General features: G+C 39.0%; 2 protein-coding genes and 1 pseudogene across 2 annotated transcripts in view; 1 reads left to right on the forward strand and 2 right to left on the reverse strand.

Moving 5' to 3' along the window:
• The window catches only part of CDC40 (cell division cycle 40), a 66,758-nt gene that overhangs the window by 21,590 nt on the left and 27,153 nt on the right, over positions 1 to 18,015 (forward strand). Inside the window, exons 4-5 of the mRNA XM_025925217.2 lie at positions 15,790 to 15,873; positions 17,394 to 17,533. Coding sequence (XP_025781002.1) covers positions 15,790 to 15,873; positions 17,394 to 17,533 — 224 coding nt within the window. The remainder of the gene's footprint in view (positions 1 to 15,789; positions 15,874 to 17,393; positions 17,534 to 18,015) is intronic.
• Positions 1 to 18,015, reverse strand: part of METTL24 (methyltransferase like 24) — a 177,968-nt gene that overhangs the window by 20,013 nt on the left and 139,940 nt on the right. The window lies entirely within an intron of this gene.
• LOC147581143 (AP-2 complex subunit beta pseudogene) lies at positions 10,356 to 14,449 on the reverse strand (annotated as a pseudogene).

Consider the following 18,015-nt stretch of genomic DNA (forward strand, 5'->3'; position numbering starts at 1 on the left):
AATGTCCATTATATGCAGGTCACTGTTGAAGTTGGTAAATGACCAGATAGTGTTGAATTTACTTTTATTTTTAATTCCAGTATAATTAACCTACATTGTTGTATTAGTTTCAGATGTACACTATAGTGATTCAGTAATTCTATACACTGCTCAGTGCTCATCATGATAAGTGTTCTCTTAATCTCCTTCACCTATTTCACCATCCCCCCACTCACCTCCCTTCCGGTAACCATCAGTCTGTTCTCCATAGTTGAGTCTTTTTTTGCTTTGTCTCTTTTTCTTTGTTCGTTTGTTTTATTTCTTAAGTTGCACGTATGAGTGATCATATAGTATTTTTCTTTCTCTGACTGACCTATTTCACTTTGACTTTATACCCACTAGATCCATCCATGTTGTTGCACATGGTAAAATTTCATTCTTTTTTGTGGCTGAGTAATATTCCGTTGTATATATCTTTCAGATCTTTATCCATTCAACTATCGATGGACACTTGGATTGTTTCCATAACTTGACTGTTGTAAATAATGCTGCAGTAAAATAGAGCTACATAAATCTTGAATTAGTGTTTTCCTATTCTTTGGGTAAATATCCAGTAGTAGAATCACTGGATCATATGATAGTTCTATTTTTTATTTTTTGAGGAACCTCCATACTGTTTTCCACAGTGGCTGTACCAGTTTGCATTCCCACCAACAGTGCACGATGGTTCCTTTTTTCCACATCCTCGCCAACACCTGTTGTTTCTTGAGGTTTTGATTTTAGCCATTCTAACAAGCGTGAGGTGATATCTCATTGTGGTTTTGATTTACAGTTCCCTGATGATCAGAGATGTTGAGCATGTCTTCAAGCGTCTGTTGACCATCTGGATGTCTTTGGAGAAATGTCTATTCATGTCTTTTGCTCATTTTTCATCAGATTATTTGTTTTTTTGGTACATTCTGTATATCTTGTTATTAACCGACTGACTTTATTCTGTTTCTCACATCTTCTCTCTGAAATGTTTTCTCTTATTTACTGAAGGACATCAGGAAATAGAATGGCCACAGATTCATTGTGTAAAATAATTATATCTGATCTGTCAGTGGTAGGATTTAATAAAGTTAACATGCATACAAGGTCAGGAATCTCCTCTAAAAGAAGGTGGTCTTTATAATGTCCCTGTTGATAGTTCCACAGATTATAGTTCCTAGTCACTTATATCAGATTTGCTAGTATTCGGTGGTACCTTTCCTTTCTCTTTCTGTAATCCTCATCTGTGTCTTTATGCTGTTGTAGTTGTTATCTTCTTTATGAGTTAGTTTCGTGTGCTAATGTTTCTTTTCCAAAAAGTAATTGACAAAGAAAACTTTGAATTTTACAACAAATTTAATAATCACGTCTTTAGACATCAGCACATTCTCTTTTTTTTCTTTCTTTGCAGTTAGAATTCTAATTCCTCCTTTTATTTCTTACAGAATTTGTTTTAAGTTCTGAACAAATTTTTCTGTCCTATCTACCATTAACTTCCATTATTATAAGATAGGATTAAAGAAGGTTAAGGGGAGCCTGGGTGGGTCAGTCAGTTAAATGTCTGATTCTTGATTTCAGCTCAGGTCATGATCTCACGGTTCGTGGGTTCAAGCCCTCCATTGGGCTCTGTGCTGACAGTGTGGAGCCTACTTGGGATTCTCTCTCTCTTCTCCTTCTCTCTCTCAAAATAAATAAATAAACTTCAATAAAACTTTGTAAAAACGTTTTTAAAGGTTAATAAAACAGTATCACGTGAAATACTATGTATTCAGTGATGATTTTTAACAAAAGTTATTTTCATAAAAAAAGAATATAAACAAATTTTAAACTTTTAGGAAAGAGAGAAGAAAAAGGTTACCTATAACCTCACTATACTAAAATATCTACTTTTAGCATTATGATCTTTATCCCTCCAAGTTACTCTATACTGTAATCATTCTATAGTGAAAAATTTGCATCTCACCTTCTTATTCAGTGTTCTACCATCAGCATTTCCCAGTGTTAATTTATAATCCCAGTTTGTCATTTTTAAGACCTCGGTAGTATCCACTGATGGGCTCTGTCATAATTTTCATAATTTATTCTAATGTTGGAAAGTTGCTTTTTTCTAATTTTTAGGGAGTGATGCAAACTGATTCACTGTGTATTAGTTTAGAGTTTTAGTAAAGATAGTATTTATCACAATACATTCTCAGAAACTGGTTTTGAAGAGATTGTCATGTGTTAGGTTATATTTCATCATGACAAGGTTATAATTAACAATGTTCAAAAACTTAGACTGTATACTTCTGAAATCACCTAGAAGAGTTGGACTCTTCCAGTCCAATAAAATGGTTATAAATGCATTTGTACCCATAAAGGATCCCATGTAAACATGAAGTATGTGTGTGTGTGTGTATGTGTGTATAGCACATAAAAATCAATTTTATTACATCATGAATTTATTATTATATTCTAGCCTGTATGAAACAGACTTTTAAAGACTTTGCTTTCTTTAGAGAGGACTTAAGCAATAACTTAGATAGCTAAAACTACTTTAAAACAAAACAGAAAAGAAAATGTCCAATTAAGCTTATACTGATGCCTATTTTCCTTCTTAAATTATCCTATAGTAAGAATATTTATTTATTTATTTATTTATTTATTTATTTACGTTTATTTATTTTTGAGAGAGAGAGAGCGCGCGCGCGAACAGGATTGGGGCAGAGAGAGGGAGACACAGAATCTGAAGCAGGTTCTAGGTTCTGAACTGTCAGCACAGAGCCCAATGTGGAGCTTGAACTCAGAAACCGGGAGATCATGACCTGAGCCTAAGTCAGACACTTAACCAACTGAGCAACCCGGGCGGCCCCTATAGTAAAAACATTTAAGATTTCCGGAGGGAAGATGGCGGCGTAGGAGGACGCTGGGCTCACCGCGCGTCCTGCTGATCACTTAGATTCCACCTACACCTGCCTAAATAACCCAGAAAACCACCAGAGGATTAGCAGAACAGAGTCGCCGGAGCCAAGCGCAGACGAGAGGCCCACGGAAGAGGGTAGGAAGGGCGGCGAGGCGGTGCGCGCTCCACGGACTGGCGGGAGGGAGCCGGGGCAGAGGGGCGGCTCGCCGGCCAAGCAGAGCCCCCGAGTCTGGCTTGCAAAAAGCGGAGGGGCCTGACGGACTGTGTTCCGACAGCAAGCGCGACTTAGCGTCTGGGAGGTCATAAGTTAACAGCTCTGCTCAGAAAGCGGGAAGGCTGGAGGACAAAGGGAAGGAGAGCTGCTGAGTCCCCGGACGACAGAGCTCAGTTTGGTGGGGAACAAAGGCGCTCGCCAGCGCCATCTTCCCCGCCCATCCCCCAGCCAAAATCCCAAAGAGAACCAGTTCCTGCCAGGGAACTTGCTCGCTCCGCGCAAACACCCAACTCTGCGCTTCTGCGGAGCCAAACCTCCGGCAGCGGATCTGACTCCCTCCTGCTGCCACAGGGCCCCTCCTGAAGAGGATCACCTAAGGAGAAGCAAGCTAAGCCTGCCCCTCCTGCCCCTGTGCACCTTGCCTACCCACCCCAGCTAAGACGCCAGATCCCCAGCATCACAAGCCTGGCAGTCTGCAAGTAGCCCAGACAGGCCACCCCACCCCACAGTGAATCCCACCCATAGGAGAGGGGGAGAGAAGGCACGCACCAGTCTGACTGTGGACACAGCGGTGGGCTGGGGGCAGACATCAGGTCTGACTGCGGCTCCGCCCACGAACTCCAGTTATACACCACAGCACAGGGGAAGTGCCCTGCAGGTCCTCACCACGCCAGGGACTATCCAAAATGACCAAGCGGAAGAATTCCCCTCAGAAGAATCTCCAGGAAATAACAACAGCTAATGAGCTGATCAAAAAGGATTTAAATAATATAACAGAAAGTGAATTTAGAATAATAGTCATAAAATTAATCGCTGGGCTTGAAAACAGTATAGCGGACAGCAGAGAATCTCTTGCTACAGAGATCAAGGGACTAAGGAACAGTCATGAGGAGCTGAAAAACGCTTTAAACGAAATGCATAACAAAATGGAAACCACCACGGCTCGGATTGAAGAGGCAGAGGAGAGAATAGGTGAACTAGAAGATAAAGTTATGGAAAAAGAGGAAGCTGAGAAAAAGAGAGAGAAAAAAATCCAGGAGTACGAGGGGAAAATTAGAGAACTAAGTGATACACTAAAAAGAAATAATATACGCATTATTGGTATCCCAGAGGAGGAAGAGAGAGGGAAAGGTGCTGAAGGGGTACTTGAAGAAATAATAGCTGAGAACTTCCCTGAACTGGGGAAGGAAAAAGGCATTGAAATCCAAGAGGCACAGAGAACTCCCTTCAGACGTAACTTGAATCGATCTTCTGCACGACATATCATAGTGAAACTGGCAAAATACAAGGATAAAGAGAAAATTCTGAAAGCAGCAAGGGGTAAACGTGCCCTCACATATAAAGGGAGACCTATAAGACTCGTGACTGATCTCTCTTTTGAAACTTGGCAGGCCAGAAAGAATTGGCACGAGATTTTCAGTGTGCTAGACAGAAAAAATATGCAGCCGAGAATCCTTTATCCAGCAAGTCTGTCATTTAGAATCGAAGGAGAGATAAAGGTCTTCCCAAACAAACAAAAACTGAAGGAATTTGTCACCACTAAACCAGCCCTACAAGAGATCCTAAGGGGGACCCTGTGAGACAAAGTACCAGAGACATCACTACAAGCATAAAACATACAGACATCACAATGACTCTAAACCCATACCTTTCTATAATAACACTGAATGTAAATGGATTAAATGCGCCAACCAAAAGACATAGGGTATCAGAATGGATAAAAAAACAAGACCCATCTATTTGCTGTCTACAAGAGACTCATTTTAGACCTGAGGACACCTTTAGATTGAGAGTGAGGGGATGGAGATCTATTTATCATGCTACTGGAAGCCAAAAGAAAGCTGGAGTAGCCATCCTTATATCAGACAAACTAGACTTTAAATTAAAGGCTGTAACAAGAGATGAAGAAGGACATTATATAATAGTGACAGGGTCTATCCATCAGGAAGAGCTAACAATTATAAATGTCTATGCGCCGAATACCGGAGCGCCCAAATATATAAAACAATTACTCATAAACATAAGCAACCTTATTGATAAGAATGTGGTAATTGCAGGGGACTTTAACACCCCACTTACAGAAATGGATAGATCAACTAGACACACGGTCAATAAAGAAACAAGGGCCCTGAATGAGACATTGGATCAGATGGACTTGACAGATATATTTAGAACTCTGCATCCCAAAGCAACAGAATATACTTTCTTCTCGAGTGCACATGGAACATTCTCCAAGATAGATCATATACTGGGTCACAAAACAGCCCTTCATAAGTTTACAAGAATTGAAATCATACCATGCATACTTTCAGACCACAATGCTATGAAGCTTGAAATCAACCACAGAAAAAAGTCTGGAAAACCTCCGAAAGCATGGAGGTTAAAGAACACCCTACTAACGAATGAGTGGGTCAACCAGGCAATTAGAGAAGAAATTAAAAAATATATGGAAACAAACGAAAATGAAAATACAACAATCCAAACGCTTTGGGACGCAGCGAAGGCAGTCCTGAGAGGAAAATACATTGCAATCCAGGCCTATCTCAAGAAACAAGAAAAATCCCAAATACAAAATCTAACAGCACACCTAAAGGAAATAGAAGCAGAACAGCAAAGGCAGCCTAAACCCAGCAGAAGAAGAGAAATAATAAAGATCAGAGCAGAAATAAACAATATAGAATCTAAAAAAACTGTAGAGCAGATCAACGAAACCAAGAGTTGGTTTTTTGAAAAAATAAAATTGACAAACCTCTAGCCAGGCTTCTCAAAAAGAAAAGGGAGATGACCCAAATAAATAAAATCATGAATGAAAATGGAATGATTACAACCAATCCCTCAGAGATACAAACAATTATCAGGGAATACTATGAAAAATTATATGCCAACAAATTGGACAACCTGGAAGAAATGGACAAATTCCTGAACACTCACACTCTTCCAAAACTCAATCAGGAGGAAATAGAAAGCTTGAACAGACCCATCACCAGCGAAGAAATTGAATCGGTTATCAAAAATCTCCCAACAAATAAGAGTCCAGGACCAGATGGCTTCCCAGGGGAGTTCTACCAGACGTTTAAAGCAGAGATAATACCTATCCTTCTCAAGCTATTCCAAGAAATAGAAAGGGAAGGAAAACTTCCAGACTCATTCTATGAAGCCAGTATTACTTTGATTCCTAAACCAGACAGAGACCCAGTAAAAAAAGAGAACTACAGGCCAATATCCCTGATGAATATGGATGCAAAAATTCTCAGTAAGATACTAGCAAATCGAATGCAACGGCATATAAAAAGAATTATTCACCATGATCAAGTGGGATTCATTCCTGGGATGCAGGGCTGGTTCAACATTTGCAAATCAATCAACGTGATACATCACATTAACAAAAAAAAGGAGAAAAACCATATGATCCTGTCAATCGATGCAGAAAAGGCCTTCGACAAAATCCAGCACCCTTTCTTAATAAAAACTCTTGAGAAAGTCGGGATAGAAGGAACATACTTAAAGATCATAAAAGCCATTTATGAAAAGCCCACAGCTAACATCATCCTCAACGGGGAAAAACTGAGAGCTTTTTCCCTGAGATCAGGAACACGACAGGGATGCCCACTCTCACCGCTGTTATTTAACATAGTGCTGGAAGTTCTAGCAACAGCAATCAGACAACAAAAGGAAATCAAAGGCGTCAAAATTGGCAAAGATGAAGTCAAGCTTTCGCTCTTTGCAGATGACATGATATTATACATGGAAAATCCGATAGACTCCACCAAAAGTCTGCTAGAACTGATACATGAATTCAGCAAAGTTGCAGGATACAAAATCAATGTACAGAAATCAGTTGCATTCTTATACACTAACAATGAAGCAACAGAAAGACAAATAAAGAAACTGATCCCATTCACAATTGCACCAAGAAGCATAAAATACCTAGGAATAAATCTAACCAAAGATGTAAAGGATCTGTATGCTGAAAACTATAGAAAGCTTATGAAGGTAATTGAAGAAGATTTAAAGAAATGGAAAGACATTCCCTGCTCATGGATTGGAAGAATAAATATTATCAAAATGTCAATACTACCCAAAGCTATCTACACATTCAATGCAATCCCAATCAAAATTGCACCAGCATTCTTCTCGAAACTAGAACAAGCAATCCTGAAATTCATATGGAACCACAAAAGGCCCCGAATAGCCAAAGTAATTTTGAAGAAGAAGACCAAAGCAGGAGGCATCACAATCCCAGACTTTAGCCTCTACTACAAAGCTGTCATCATCAAGACAGCATGGTATTGGCAGAAAAACAGACACATAGACCAATGGAATAGAATAGAAACCCCAGAACTAGACCCACAAACGTATGGCCAACTCATCTTTGACAAAGCAGGAAAGAACATCCAATGGAAAAAAGACAGTCTCTTTAACAAATGGTGCTGGGAGAACTGGACAGCAACATGCAGAAGGTTGAAACTAGACCACTTTCTCACACCATTCACAAAAATAAACTCAAAATGGATAAAGGACCTGAATGTGAGACAGGAAACCATCAAAACCTTAGAGGAGAAAGCAGGAAAAGACCTCTCTGACCTCAGCCGTAGCAATGTCTTACTCGACACATCCCCAAAGGCAAGGGAATTAAAAGCAAAAGTGAATTCCTGGGACCTTATGAAGATAAAAAGCTTCTGCACAGCAAAGGAAACAACCAACAAAACTAAAAGGCAACCAACGGAATGGGAAAAGATATTTGCAAATGACATATCGGACAAAGGGCTAGTATCCAAAATCTATAAAGAGCTCACCAAACTCCACACCCGAAAAGCAAATAACCCAGTGAAGAAATGGGCAGAAAACATGAATAGACACTTCTCTAAAGAAGACATCCGGATGGCCAACAGGCACATGAAAAGATGTTCAGCGTCGCTCCTCATCAGGGAAATACAAATCAAAACCACACTCAGATATCACCTCACGCCAGTCAGAGTGGCCAAAATGAACAAATCAGGAGACTATAGATGCTGGAGAGGATGTGGAGAAACGGGAACCCTCTTGCACTGTTGGTGGGAATGCAAATTGGTGCAGCCGCTCTGGAAAGCAGTGTGGAGGTTCCTCAGAAAATTAAAAATAGACCTACCCTATGACCCAGCAATAGCACTGCTAGGAATTTATCCAAGGGACACAGGAGTACTGATGCATAGGGGCACTTGTACCCCAATGTTCATAGCAGCACTCTCAACAATAGCCAAATTATGGAAAGAGCCTAAATGTCCATCAACTGATGAATGGATAAAGAAATTGTGGTTTATATACACAATGGAGTACTACGTGGCAATGAGAAAAAATGAAATATGGCCTTTTGTAGCAACGTGGATGGAACTGGAGAGTGTGATGCTAAGTGAAATAAGCCATACAGAGAAAGACAGATACCATATGGTTTCACTCTTATGTGGATCCTGAGAAACTTAAGAGAAACCCATGGGGGAGGGGAACAAAAACAAAAACAAAAAAAAAAAAAAAGAGGTTAGAGTGGGAGAGAGCCAAAGCATAAGAGACTGTTGAGAACTGAGAACAAACTAAGGGTTGATGGGGGGTGGGAGGGAGGAGAGGGTGGGTGATGGGTACTGAGGAGGGCACCTTTTGGGATGAGCACTGGGTGTTGTATGGAAACCAATTTGACAATAAATTTCATATATAAAAAAAATAAATAAATAAATAAATAAAACTAAGTTGGCTTGGATCTGGGTTCAAAAATGGACTTGGGGCTATCCTATATTAGGCAGCCTGGAATAAATGAAGTAGCCAATTGCTAAATAAATTATGGTCTGTGTCCTTTGTGATAATCTTAGAACCAAGGACAGTTTGCTTGAACTTAAATTAATAAACAAGTTAAACAGCCTCAGGTTTAGCAATTTCTCTTTTCTTTACCCCTAAGTATTCAGCAAGTATAGCTTCTGTTAACTTAAAAGTCTTCTTATTTTCTCATCAAAAGGTCTCGTCTAATTTCAGATCGTAATTCCTATCTGTTTTCTCTCACCCTTCTACATGGAATGTAAGGCTAGGAGACCTTTCTGTTACCTTCCCTCATTTGCAAAGTACCAGGGAGCAGATCCTCTCACACCTTGTACTAGTGTTATTTCTGAGACAGAAAGGAGATGGCACGTGACTTCAGTTTTACGTGTCTCAAATATATCACTGTACAACCTGCTGGGCTAGAGAACAACCATTGATCCTACTTCTCTTCCCATTTTTAAATGGTTGTAGCAATCTTATAATCTAAGTGTATTCTTCCTGGAAGATTTCTACTGTACTCTACATTTTATTTATCACAAGACCCGCCTGTAGAGTCCGTATCCGTGAAGATAGGCTGTTACTTTAGCTTCTGTTTATGGTATTTCTCCTGATTTCATCTCTCAGTGGTTTGTGTGAATTCTTTTGTCTTATTTTCCTCCCTTTTCCTTCCAGGTTCTTGGCCTGTTCCCTGGCTAGTCTTAACTTGGGGCTTCTCAGTGAGGTTTCAGACTTCTTTTGGTCCTCCTGTTCCCCAGAATTTCCTCCACATCAGTCTGTGGAAGTGGAAAATAGAATTTAAAATAAACACCTTTAGTTTTACCAGTCATTATTTTTTTAACTTTTTTTTTTAATGTTTATTTATTTTTGAGAGAGAGAGATAAGAGTGCAAGCAGAGGAGGGGCAGAGAGAGAGAGATAAGAGTGCAAGCAGAGGAGGGGCAGAGAGAGAGAGATAAGAGTGCAAGCAGAGGAGGGGCAGAGAGAGAGAGGGAGACACAGAATCTGAAGTAGGCTTCAGGCTCCAAGCTGTCAGCACAGAGTCGGACGCAGGGCTCAAAGTCACGAACTGTGAGATCATGACCTGAACTGAAGTCGGATGGGTAACCGACTGAGCCACCCCAGGTGCCCCTACCATAGTCATTATTAGCTGAGCTTTCATTTTAGTATCAGAAACTCTTCATTAACCTTTTTAAATGATTTTGTAAAATACTCTGCTGAAGATGTATAATTTATGTAAACATTCCTTGTGTCATTTAGATTTAAACTGGTTCTAATTTTCACTATTAAAAATGTGATGTAAAAAAAATGTAGTGATGTATATCTTAAACTGCAGTAAAATGCTTTTTAAATTGTAATTTTAAATTATCTTTGTAAATATCTTTGTGCATAAAACTTTATGGGTTTTTTTCATTTTCTTAAGATGAATTCCCAGGGGTAGTTCTAAGAATATAAATGTTTTTGGTGTTTTTTGAAATTTTTTTTTCAGTGACACTTTCTTTTTTTTTTAATTTTTTTTTTTAATGTTTTATTTATTTTTGAGACAGAGAGAGACAGAGCATGAACGGGGGAGGGTCAGAGAGAGAGGGAGACACAGAATGTGAAGCAGGCTCCAGGCTCTGAGCTGTCAGCACAGAGCCCGACACGGGGCTCGAACCCACGGACCGTGAGATCATGACCTGAGCCGAAGTCGGATGCTTAACCGACTGAGCCACCCAGGCGCCCCAGTCAGTGACACTTTCCCTTGCTTTACTATTTTTTATCTTTTTTCTGCTTTTGAAATAGGCTTTTAATTACAAGATATCAAACTACACTCAAAAATACCAGCCATTGGCACACTGTGGAGAAGCTCACAAGCAGGGACAGATAGCAGTGGCAGGAGGTGGGAAATGATTGGAGCAGTGGTTACAAATGTTCACAGGAAGCTAAACCTATACAACAGGTTGTGCCCTAATGTTAGCACAAGTTAGACCAGTCACTACCATGGTCGGTGGCCTTGGTGTGTTTGGGTTCAGATTCTACGTGGTAGTACAGTTTCTTCCTGTTGAAAGTCCTTGGCTTGCACCAATCACAGCGTGACCAGAGGGCACCAGACCAGTCTATTCGGTTTTCAGTATACTGTCATAGACCCGATAGATGTACCGAGAGACTTCAGCAGCTCTACGCTTCAGCGCCAGTATATAATTTCGGTGTCCTGGCTGGATATGTAGCTCAGCCAAAATCCAAATGCCATTAGTGAGCTTTAGGGATCGGTACAGCATGTCCAGCCCACATTCCTCTTGGCAATCATATAAAAATTATTGTTTTGCAATTTGCTGGAAACAGTGTCAGCCTTTAAATGACATTCCTTAAAGTTCATTGAGCCGAAGTTCATTTTCATTGGGGATATCCTTCCATGTTGCAAGGGAGACCTGGCGCTCCATTTTGCCATCTTCTAGACAAAGCACATTGAGTAGGACGAGGCAGCTGAAGTAGAAGACATCAGTCTTGTTTTTCACAGCCACCTACAGGTGATTCAGAGGTTCCATCTTCATGACCGGGCCCAAGGTGTGGAGAGGCAAGGAGACATCAATACTCTGATTTGGCATCAGTGGAGTGTGGGTAGCCAGAGGAGTGCTGGGGATGACACCAAAGCTATTCTTGTTAAACTAGATTGCAAAGTCTGTCATGTGCTGCAGAGCTTTGTTGGTGAAGTTCATTTCCATATAGATGTGTCCTTGGCAGTGAATAAATGTTCCAGATGTCTCCCAAGCCTTTAGCTTTTATTTTACTTCAGGCAGCCAGGCAGTCTTAGAAGCCACCTATCCACCAGGTGCCATGCCTGTCCCCGTGGAGAGCTCAAATAGGTCATTCAGACCACTGTTGACCAAAACAGGAATAGGAGAAGAAGCAAAGGTTGTGGGCACTGATGATGGGATGGAGGGTTGTCCCACCGGACTATGTAGTCCTCCTCCTAACAGGTTTACTCTCATGTGCCTGGAGGACACCTGTGGCACATTGACTGGGGAACCAAGGTCAAGGATTATCGGAATCCTGTGTTGCGAAACTCAAGACTTGCTGTACCAGCTTGCTCCTGTGTTTCTGATGGTTTCTTGAGAAACAGCCTCACTATGGCATCAAGCAGAGTGAACTGCACCCGGGTGCTTTTCATCATGAAAACTCTCCAGGAAGCTCTCCTGTAACTCATCTGTTGTCAGTTCTCTCAGCTTATTCTCCCACAATCCAAATTGTAGCTGCTCAAGCAACTGGTTCATCCAGTGAGTCTAAAGTTCTTGCACAGAGTGGTAATGATACTTTCATACTTGTTGGGTATTTGTGGAACATGTCCCTGATGACAACAGTTACCTTTTGGACTACATAATTTACTTTGGTCTGGATGCAATCAAGCAATGTGCTCACACGGCGCTCAGCAGATGTCTCCACTTTGATGGCACACCGTACAGTGGCCCACACAGCCTTGCAAACAGAGTTAACATCCCCTTCTTTGGCATATTCCTTGAATTCTGCCAGAACCTGAGCAGTGTTGGCTTCAGCATATTGTAGTAGTCAGAGTCCTTGGGTAACAACTCTAGAAGCTTCATTAGGACTCTTAAAACTGAAAGCACCAATGCTGAGTTGGCACGAGATAGCTGGGGAGTTAACATGCTCACACAGCTGCTCTGAGCCTCCCGGTCATCTTTAGGGTTGTAATTAAGCAGTCCAAGATGAAAATCTGGCCCCATTCAGTGCACTTACTCGTGCTGTCAGCCGCTTATTCATGTTCTTTGGGTTTGGATCAAGTAGGTTGCTGTTTGGGTGAGATTCACTGATTTCCGATAATGCTGCTGTAGCATTAGCCACCGCCATTGGTGGTGAATCTGCTATTTGAATCTGCTGTGAGGTCCAGCAGAGAATCCGGAAATCCCTGATCTTCCACCATTTGGGCATTGATATCATGGTGTTCTGCCACACAGACTGCTGCTGTTTTCTAAACATGCGGATCTTCATCCTTCAAGCACTTGCGGAGGGACTCGCAGGGATCTTCTATAATTTTGTCCACCCAGGTGCACCCCATGATCCTGACTGTGAAAGTCCGAATTAGACGATTGGAATCTTCACAGCCCTTCACGAAGCTGTGGACAGCCATGATGGTCATGTCTGGCTGACTGCTGGCATAGTTCATCAAATAGAGATACACAGGCTTCTTTAATTCCACATTGTCCGTTTGCGTAGTTTACTACATCTGGAAAGAGAGAGCTCATGTCCTGGGCCATAGTCATGGAAGCAGTCGCTTTCTTTATAGCCTCCTTCCTCTTTTCTTTCTTTTCATTGTTGACTTTAGCCTTCAACTCAGAGACTTCTCCTCTTTTGTTGGTTGTGAAATACTTGGAGTCAGTGATGGTGTTGGATCTTTAATGTGCACCGGAGGCAAGGGTGGGAGTGCGGTGGCCAGAGAGCACGGTCCGAGTGGTGTTGTAATGGTTTCCTGCACATCACCAAATATAAGTGTCTCTAAAGGTTTTGTTATATGTTGTCAAATTGCTATCCAAAAGAATCCTAACTCATACTGCCACCACCACATGTAAAAGTCCTATTTCTCTTTACCCAAGATCTGTATGATTGTTTTTCCTTTATTTATTTGATAGTAAAAATATATCTCTTTATTTTTATTTTTTCTTGTAGACCACTAGTGAGGTTGAAGGTTTTTCCATAAATTTGTGACGATTCTTTTGCACACTGTATCTTCTTATTTATACACTGGTATATTAGTATTAATAATCTTAAGGATCTACTAATAAGGTTGGTATTGTTAGAGCTACTTCAGACAGACTACAGAGGAAGAAAGTAGGCATTAACTGTATTAAAAGCATAAAAAGGAAAATGAACTTTAGAAAGACAGATGAGAATATCTCAGAACTGAAATGCAGACATATTCAAACTTACTTGAGCCATAGGATGATAGAAATCTATTTAGACTAAAATTCTGTAGTGTTAGAGTTATATCTTGCTCTATCACTTGATTGGCTTCTAGTAGGGTATATAGCTAAATATTTAACTTCTCTTATTTGTGAAGGGAAAATATTATTGTCCCTTAATTACCTGGGTGGGAAGCAGTAGTGGTAATGGTGATAATCGCAGTAAAGATTTATTTTACCATAGATGACGTGGAAAAGGAAGAGAGCATGAATTCCTGTCCCAGAAGCAAGACTATGGCCAAATGAGTTGGGGATTGGTGCTTACACAGATATCACAGGAAGGACCAGGGATCTCCCTTTCTTCTTTGCCTCCCCCTCCCTTCCTCCAAACCCATAATGCAATGTCGTTGGTATAGACATAACTCTCCAACAAAATAGAATTACATTCTAGATAAATTTTTATGATTGAGATGGGGATTTTTAACATCAGATATGTTGGTATAAATTTTATATGAGCCTTATAAAGTCTCATTTTAAAAATCCCTTACAGAACACTGTTCTGTATGTCAAAGAGATGAAAGATAAAATAACTCATGGGATTTGAACCTGTGATTTCAGAGATTCTACTCCAAAGCTGCTTTTCTGTCATCAAGCTTTCTCCTCTGGCTAAGAACATATTTTAATATTGAAAAAACTATGCAAATGAGCTAATAGCCAAGGTGGTTGTTTCTATTCTAGCATGTCATGAGGATGAGTTGAACACCTATATCCTTAGTTTGTTTGAAAAGTATGTTTAATGACAAATCTCTTTCTGTTCCCCAAAAGAAGTTCTCTTTAATCTTCAGCTGGAAAATTAAAGTGTCAACTTGTTCCACTAGGATGTACCCCTTAAAAAATTGGCTAATACTTTTATATATTTTATGATTATTCATGCAAGTCATAGGCCATAAACTGATTAATGATCTAGCTCTCTTTTATAAATTTGCTAGATTATTGCTAAAACTAATTTCACCATTTATCATGTTATAGCACCCCCACTTAAGGAAAAATTGATTTGAGTTCATATAGATAGATTTCCTTAAGTTCCCAAAGACCACTGAAGACTACATTTATATATATAGTAGCTACATATTTCCATCACTTTTTTTTTTTTTTTTTTGAGAGAGAGGGAGAGCAAGCCAGGGAGGGGGACAAAAGGAGAGAGAGACACAGAGAGAGAGAGAGAGAGAGAGAGAGAATCTCAAGTAGGCTCCATGCTTAGCACAGAGCCTAATATGGGCCTCAATCCCACGACCCTGAGATGATGACGTGAGCCAAAATCAAGAGTCAGACACGCAACCAACTGGTCAGTCACCCAGGCGTCCCACTTTCATGACTTTTTGAAGCAGTGTATTCACATGCTAGTAGATATTCTTACTTACTTTTCTTACCAAGGAAGCATACATAGTGATTTATGAAGTAGAAATGTATTATTTTAAAATTGAGAAACAAAACCGTCTTTCCTGAGAATAGCATTTTCAAAATAATAGCTAGATTTTATATACTTCTTCTTAGTCTCTTCTTTTTTCAATTACTTAATAGTTTATATAATTTGATAAGCTAAAGCCATGTCTTATCTATTACTGAAAACAAAAAGGAAATGGTTTCTAAGCTTCTGAACGTGTGATGTACATATATTTTTAAGATCTTAGAATTTAAGACTAAAGTCTGATATCTTGGCCAGAGAGACTGTTAATAATGTAATGACAAAATGCTAAATTCGTCCTATAAGAATACTTTTTACTCGACTGAAGTCATGCATGGTCCCCCCTGAGATTTGGGTTAATTGTTCTCAAAGGAACATAGCTCAGGAAAGAGGGATTTGGTCCTAAGTTAAAGACCATTTCAACATCTAGGAAGGAAAATGTGAAATGAGTGTATTCGTATAGTAATAAAATAAACTATACATGACAAAAATGTATCCATAATATGTACTTTCTTCCTTTTCAGGTTATGCATTAGACCCTTCATTAGATAATCACCAAGTGTCTACTAAATATATTGGTTCTGTAGAAGAAGCTGAAAAAAATCAAGGTAATTTATTCAGATTTATTTAAAATATTTAATATCAAATATATATGTACGTGTCTATATCTATGTATACATACACTTATGATTACTGTCTTGCAGATTGACTTTCAGCAGTAAGAAAAAACTAGTGTTTTATTAGGTTGGTTTTATTTTAAGCTGAGACAATACAGTGATATATTTTAGAGCAGTATCATTTAGAACTATTATAGTTTAGAGCTTGTTTTTGCCACTCAACTAGGTGTGCAACCTTGTAGGGAAGATGTTGGTACCTATTATTCTGGGTTGTGATGAGCAGTAGGCACAGTGCCAACCATGTAGAAATCATTCAATAAATTATAATTAATGTGTAGCTAATCTTGGCAATTTATTTCTCAACACTAATGTCAAGCTACATTTTTACAGAGCAGAACAAATTTTATTATACATTGTCTGTAAAGATTATCTTTAAAGGTTTGAAGGCTGAGTTTGAATATGTGTTTTAGAATATATGTGCAGATTTTCATTTTGTACTTACAAGACAAAGTGTCATATTCTAAATGCTAACTTCTCACAAAGCTCATCATTGGAATCTTACCCATAAAATATGCTCATTAGAAAAAGAATATGGTTGTATGAGGACTTCTAGTTAGTAGCTACAGACCCTATATCATATCATCCAGCTACATTATTGTTAAAATAGAATTTTAACAAGCTTTTGTTGTAACATGCAACCTGAAGGAAACTGATTTGAATTAATATAGGTAAGCTTTTTTAAGTTAGACCTCTACAAGCCGTATCTTTTTTTTTTTTTTTTTACAAGCCATATCTTTTATGTAGTTAGATTGTGACTGTGACCCATAAACCTTTTCCAATTTAGTGCCAGCACCCAGAGTGCCACCTCCTACTGATCAAATCAGAACCTCAACCAGAAACACCCTCTTTCCTCCTTTCTTTTTAATTCTAAGATTTATGATTTAGAGGTCAAGTTTAGATTGAGATCACTTGGAAGAATACCAGATTCTTGTGAAACCTTGTTTAATTAATATTGTTGAATTACAAATGAATCAAAATTATTAATTTCCTAATGTAATTTAACCTAATTCAGTTTTTAAATGATAAATTTTAATTTATTCTTGCTTTCAAAAGTGGCTTTATCATTATTTAGCAATATTAAATTGCTGGATTTCTTTCAAAAAGTGGTAAAATCTGATCTAGGTCCATGATTCATTAAAAGGATTGTGTATCATTGTAGGATTTACATAGCTGGGTCTTTTCTTTAAATAGATGAGGATTTGCAAAATATTGGGAACAGTAGGAAGCTTCTCTTCCCAGAAGGTTGAGTCTCTTTTTGTATACCATGAGTTGGTCTATCTGGCAGATTCATATAGATTTTATTTTGTGTTTTTAAATAAATCTTTGGTCACTTGAACAATCACTTTTCTTTAGCCATGCAAAGTAAAAACATATATGCTCTATATATGTATTTATATAAATGCTGTTTCTTTAAAAAAATATCCATGTTTGTAATCTCTTTTTTAATGTAGGTTTAACTGTGTTTGAAACTGGTCAGAAAAAAATAGAAAAAAGGAAAAAGTTTAAAGAAAATGATGCATCTAATATTGATGGTTTCTTGGGACCATGGGCAAAATATGTGGATGAAAAAGATGTAGCCAAACCCTCAGAAGTAAGTTTTGATGTTTTTCATTGCCAATTCAGGTAGATGCTGTGTGTCTGTGAAGGATATCTATGTTAATAAACTTGAGATTTCCTTAGAGAACCAAATGATGACTCATTAGAATTTCCCTGCCATGGTTGAGAAAATACACTAAGATTTTTAAATTTTTCTTGGGAATATTTTTTTAAGTGTATTTATTTATTTTGAGGGAGAGAGAGAGAGCATGAGCAGGCAAGTGGCAGAGAGGGAGAGAGAGAATCCCAAGCAGTCTCTGCACTATCAGCACAGAACCTGACTTACGGGGCTCGATTCCACAAACTCTGAGATCATGACGTGAGCCAAGATCAAGACTCAGATGCTCAACCAACTGAGCCACCCAGGTGCCCTGGGAATATTTTTATTTATCCTTTTTCTGATTTATTTTCTTCTGTATTTTTTTAAATACCTTTTTGGTTTTTTATTTTATTTCATTTTTGTTGAGAGAGAGACAG

The sequence above is a fragment of the Puma concolor genome, chromosome B2 (assembly GCF_028749965.1).
Source record: "Puma concolor isolate L17-30 chromosome B2, mPumCon1.1.hap2, whole genome shotgun sequence".
Classification (NCBI taxonomy): Eukaryota; Metazoa; Chordata; class Mammalia; order Carnivora; family Felidae; genus Puma; species Puma concolor.